Source organism: Eriocheir sinensis, chromosome 4 (assembly GCF_024679095.1).
Source record: "Eriocheir sinensis breed Jianghai 21 chromosome 4, ASM2467909v1, whole genome shotgun sequence".
NCBI lineage: Eukaryota > Metazoa > Arthropoda > Malacostraca > Decapoda > Varunidae > Eriocheir > Eriocheir sinensis.
Window position 1 is genome coordinate 28,352,157 of NC_066512.1, and position 6,105 is coordinate 28,358,261.

Here is a 6,105-nt window from a genome sequence, read left to right on the forward strand (position 1 = left end):
TTGTTTTAACTACGTTTCATATAACTGGGAATACAACGACAAAAACAACAACCCTCTCCAGTCCCCCAACTCCACAAGCAGTACTGGGCACAGGCTCGGCGGCCCAGCCCCATGCCGGAGCAGGCCAGGCGGGCCAGGCGGGCCAGGCGGGCCGGTGGGGCCCCAGGAGTGCAGGCCGGTTTTCTCGCCTGATGCCAAACTCTCGTAGCAAAAGCATGTGTGATAAGGGCTTGCTGCTTACCTAAAAGGGTTAACACCTTCAACCTCTGCGGGTTAAGTTTGTTAAAGCATTTAAAAAAGAAGGTCCTAGAAATATATATATATATATATACTGTGCTTTTGATAAACCCATCATACTGCTCCATGTCAGACAGGGAAGGGACACTGGACATGTTTTCTGCATAATACTAAAAATGAAGGCAAACACGGTAATTATTATTCATCAGCCCTGAACTCTTCTCTAGACTAACAAAGGAATGTCAATCAGGGCTGGGAGGCTTCCCACCAGAACCTTCCACATGGTCTTGTGAGGCCCCCCAGGTGGCCCCAGCCCTGGGCCCCAGCGGCGGGCCTGGCGCCCCAGGCTACACGCACCCCAGCACACACACACACTCACACACACACACACACACAGCTCTTCCAGGGTTCCTCAGGCACCTGTGAACCCCAAATGCAGGTTGACCTGTGTGTGTGTGTTGCCTGCCTGGCCTGGGGCCCAGGGGCAGGGGATGCTCAGGGGGCCTGGCTGCAGCCTCGCCAAGCTCTGGTATGTACTGCTGTTGCTTCTTAACTATACACAAAGACGGTCCTCCAATCACCAACAAGAAAACTGAAAACTGACAGTACCCAACATGAACTGAAAGAAGGTTGAAGGATTAAATAATTTACCAAACTGTAAGTCATTAAATTGAGTTTGTTCGCTAATGTTATGGATGTAACAGCTAGTGACATGTTCGCTATGTTATACCGACACCACCAAAACCTTCTGGAGATTACAGGGGCTTACCCACAATCCTCGCATCTGTTAACATTTAGAGTTGCATCAATACTTCTATGATATGAGTAACAACACACAACATTTCTAATGCCAACTCATTTAGTCAAATTATATATATTTATATACCATTATTTCAAATAAAACATCACTCACTGTATTCAACAATTTCACACTATGATATAATATTTGAAGGCAGCCTAGGAATAATTGCTATCTAAGCCACCTACACCTGGAGTCACTCATATAATGCACCAAAACACAGACAACTTTCACAGACTGCTGACGGTACAGGAGCTGGCCCCACCCCGGGCCAGGGGGGGCAGGGGCCTCGCCTGCCCCGGGGCGTGGCGCCTCAAAACAATGACTGAATGAAACAAACTACTTAAAAGTGTATATGAGATTTTCATCCTTTGCATATTGTCATTTTTCATGAACCTGTCGAGTGTTCTACAAGAACATGTACAGGACAATCTCTTCACTTGGTTCACACAGACACAGAGGAAGAAGTCCGAGAGGACCCGATCAAAAACTTACGAGTTGTAGATTCCACAAAACAGCAGGAGGTTAGTGCGTTCTCTTGATTATTCTGTTGACGCCTTCCCCGGCGAAGGGAAGACGAAGCCGCCAATGTAAGGTCACTATGGGTTCAACAGCCGTAAGGATAAATTTGAGGAATTTTCCCGAAAAATGAAGATGACCCTAACCTCAGGAGAACTGTGTCGGCCAGCCGGCCAGGAAGGCAGAGCCGGCTGGGCCAACGGCTACAGATGGACCAAGTGGACACCCAAAATCAATCACAGTCATTACTAGTCAAAATATCTGACGGACCCACATGACCCTCACACCTTAAGTCGCTACAGCTGGTCTAGAAAATTAATCCTTATCAAATAATGATGAAAGCTACGAATGGACTAGGGAGCCACTTTCGCTAAAAATATCAACTCTAGTAACTGTGGTGATGGGGTGCAGTGGGTGGAAGAGTGCAGGTGGTGGTGGAGGCAGCGGTGGGGGCTTAGGATGCGGCCGGCTGAGTGACGTCAGTGCCGGGGGTGGTGGAGGTCTGCAGGGCGCCCCCGTTGGCCGCCTCCAGGGCTGCCTTCTCCCCCTCAGCCTCCTTGAGGGCCTCCTCAAAGTCTTGGGTGGAGTTGGAGCCGGAGCCGCCCATGCGAGTCTGGGGGAAAGAGACGACCGGATTACTTGTTGCCGGAATGGAGGACACAAATGAGTGACAGTTTGACCACACAAGAATAAAAGTCATGGATGGCAGTGAGGAGAAAGAGATAGGAATGAGGAGGAGGAAGGGTAAAAAGGCTGCAAATGGCATGAGTCTAAGGCACTAAGGAGTAATCATTAGAAGCATCAATGAGATTAATAAACAGGCTGCAATTGACATGAGTTTGAGGCCCCAGAGATCTGAAGTCAGGGCAATAACAAGGCAGGGAGAGAGAGACAGAAACAAGCATGAGTCTGAGGCCTTGAAGAACAGAGACAAAAGGCAGCACAGAGGTGAGGAGAGTGGCAGAGACAGGTGGGAAGAGAGGCCGAGACAGAGGTACTACAAGCCTAAAGAGACAGAAAAACAAAAGTAAAAAGTAGGAAAGAGGAAGAGAGAGGGAGAGACAGACAAAACAAGCAAAAACAAAAATGCAGGAAAAAGGAAATTGAACCAGTAGATAAAAAAAAAGATAAAGGAGAGAGACAGAAACATGAATAAATATGTGACCCAAAGGAGAAGGAGAGGAAACTAGTGAAGAAAAAAAGGTCAGCAGAGAAGAAGAGAGTAAGAAATGGATACACAAGTCTGAAAAAAAGGGAAAAGGACAAGAAGGAAAATGACCGAGGAAAGCAGGGATAACAATAGATCACAGACAGAAAGAGCAACAGGTGATAAACAAGACAAGATAAAACACGATCAAAATAAAACAACAAGAGGAAGAGGAGCAAAACAAGACAAAACAAAGAAACAAAAACAAAACAAACAAACAAACAAAAAAAAACAACAACAGAGCAAAACACAGCTACAACAAAGGAACGAGTCTGTGAAAAGAGAAAAGAAAAAAAGAAATAAAAGAAATAAAGATCTTAGAGAAAAAAACAAGAGCAAAGTCAGACAGATGAAGGATTAAGACCAAAAATAAGATGACTAGGAACAACAACAACAACAACAACAACAACAACAACAAACAGCCGACAACTCCTCACCCTGGCGGCCGAGTAGACGCCGCCGACGCGCTCCTCGAAGGACTTGAAGGTCGGCGTCTCCTTGAGCTGGCCGAACTTAGCGCCGATGCCCCCGAACAGCGAGGACGTCTTTTCGCCGACGGCACTCATGGCCCCGGCGGTCTTCTGGTACCTGAGGACAAAGGAGAGACGTCAACTAATGGTCTCGCTTCCTATACCACTGATAAATAAATAATGACTATAGAGTAAATAAAAATAATATTAGTATAGGCCCAGGCGGTCTTCTGGTACCTGCGGACAAAGGGGAGACGTCAACTAATGGTCTCGCTTCCTATACCACTGATAAATAAATACGTGTTAATAATAATAAAGTAAATAAAGAGGATAATAATAATAGTAATGATGGTAATGACACGATTTTTTACCACCACCACCATAATTCCGTTACTTTTCATTCTCTTCTTTTATTATCTCTGCATCTTCCTTTCCTGTATGTCCATTCCTTTCCTTCCCTTTCACTCCCTTCCCTTTCCTTTCCTTCCCTTTCACTCCCTTCCCTTTCCTTTCCTTCCCTTCCCACATCACGCCATCCCATCCCATCCAGTTCCATCCCTTCCTTTTCTCTCCAACCCCTTCCCATTCCTTTCCTTTCCTGCCACTCCCTTCCCTTCCCACATCATGCCATCCCATCCCATCCAGTTCCCTCCCTTCCCTTTCTTTCCAATCCCTTCCCATTCCTTTCCCTTCCTTCACCTCCATCACCTCCCCCCAGCCATTTCTCTTCACCACAAGCTGTATCCAAACGAGCATGCAACCACGAAAAGGATAAACTAGTGTCCATCCAATCTTTAACCCCCTCCCCCCCACCCCGTGTGATAACGTCCCCCCTTTCCCCTCCCTTCTCCCTCTCATGTTCTCTCCCCTCCCTTATCCTCCCCTCACCCCTCCTCCTCCTCCTCTTTAGACCTCTCTCCTTCCTTTCCTTTGTTTCTCTCCTTTTCTTTCTTTCTCCCTCCCCTTCTCTCTCCCTCCCTTTTCCTCTCTCAACTTTTCCTTCCCCTTTCCTCCCCCCTCACGACCTCAGTAAAGGGAGAGAGTTAAATAGAGGAATGGAAGGGAGAGGAACGGGTGGGGAGGGAATGAGAGGAAAGGGAGGGGAAAGGAATGGAATGGAAGGGAAGGGAGAGAAGGGAAAGGAAAGGAAGGGAAGGAAAGGGATAGGAAAGGAAGAGAAGGGAGGGGATGAGAAAATCTATGGAAGGAAATGAAAAGAGATGATGAAGGGGAGGGAGGGAAGATAATTGAAGGAAGGGAAGGGGAAGAGAAGGGAAGGGAAGGGAAAAAGGAGGGGAAAGGAGGGGAAGGGAAGGGGAGGGAAGGGAGGAGAAGGGAAGGGGAGAGAGGGTAAGGAGAGGGGAAGGGAGGGGAGGGGAGGGGAGGGAAGGGAACGGAGGGGAAGGGAACGGGAAAGAGAGAAGGGAATGGAAGTGAGGAGAAGGGAAGGGGAGGGAAAGGGAAGGGAGGGGAAGGGAGGGGAGGGAAGGGAAGGGGAGTCGTTGGGGTACAAGATATAAACATTAGGGTGTCAGTCCAGCACACGCAAGCTCTCTCTCTCTCTCTCTCTCTCTCTCTCTCATCTTCATCGCCTGAACAATGATGGTGTAAATAACTTTCCGTGTGTGTGTGTGGGGGGGGATTTTTTTTTACCTCCTGTTTGAGTAATAATTACCAATCACGAGAGAGAGAGAGAGAGAGAGAGAGAGAGAGAGAGAGAGAGAGAGAGAGAGAGAGAGAGAGAGAGAGAGAGAGATGAAGTAGGGGATAATTATTACTATTTATGCTTTCTTGAAATATAAACCTTCAATATATTACTGGAACGAACGCACACACACACACACACACACACACACACACACACACAAACACACACACACGTACGCACACGCCCATTAATTTCGTGAGTGTAATGGACGTTAATACTCATCACCATGTGCATAATTTGTCAACTCCGGGAGAGAGAGAGAGAGAGAGGGGTGTCATGGCGGAGGGGGGAGGAGGAGGAGGGGGGAGAGGAGGAGGAGGAGGAGGTGGAGGAGGGGGGGAGAGGGTTAATGCAAGTGTTATGAAGAGACGGAGATGAGGTGGAGGGGAGGGGAAGGGAAGAGGAGAGAGGGGAGGGGAGGGGAGGGGAAGGGAAGGGAAGGGAAGGGAAGGGAAGGGAAGTGAGGGGAATGGAAGGGAAGGGAAGGGAAGGGAAGGGAAGCGAAGGCAAGGAGAGGAGAGGGGAGGGAAGGGAAGGGAAGGGAAGGGAAGGGAAGGGGAGGGAAGGGGAGGGGAGGGGAAGGGGAGGGAAAAGGATTGGTGGTGGTGGTGGTGGTGGGAGGAAACATATGGAAAAAGCGAGCTAATGTTATAGGGAAAGGGTGAGGAGAGAGAAGATGGCGGTGGTGTTAGTGGTGGTGATGATGATGATGATGGTGGTTGTGTTAGTGGTGGTGGTGGTGTTGGTAGTAATGATGATGATGGTGGTTGTGTTAGTGGTGGTAGTTATGATGATGATGATGATGATGATGAACAGGAACCTAGATTATTGTTATTTTCATTCTTCTTATTATTATTTTGTCATTTTTTTTCAGATCGTCACGTATATCAACAATGCTATATCTTTCTATTTTTCTGCCTTTATCACTATTATTATTATTATTACTGTTGTTGTTGTTGATTTGCTGTTGTTGCTGTTATTAATATTACCTTCTATTCTCTTTTCAGATCGTCACGTATATAAACATTCCTTCCTCATCTTCCTTCTATATATCTTTGTGCTTCTATTGCTATCGTTATGTTTGTAGTTGTTGTTTTGTTGTTGTTTGTTTGTTATTAATTTTATTATTGTTTGTTTTGTTATTCATCAAAGTCAACAAGGTCGT

The 6,105-nt window shown here is 47.0% G+C and overlaps 1 protein-coding gene across 8 annotated transcripts in view; it reads right to left on the reverse strand.

Annotated features, from left to right (window-relative positions):
- LOC126981882 (uncharacterized) overlaps nt 1–6,105 on the reverse strand; it is a 76,772-nt gene continuing 70,667 nt past the window's right edge. For all 8 annotated transcript variants that reach the window (XM_050833502.1, XM_050833527.1, XM_050833545.1 and 5 more), the window contains 2 exons: nt 3,200–3,350; nt 1–2,168 (listed from right to left, as the gene is read on the reverse strand). In XM_050833502.1, the coding sequence (XP_050689459.1) occupies nt 2,010–2,168; nt 3,200–3,350 (310 nt within the window). In that variant the 3' untranslated portion in view covers nt 1–2,009. The remainder of the gene's footprint in view (nt 2,169–3,199; nt 3,351–6,105) is intronic.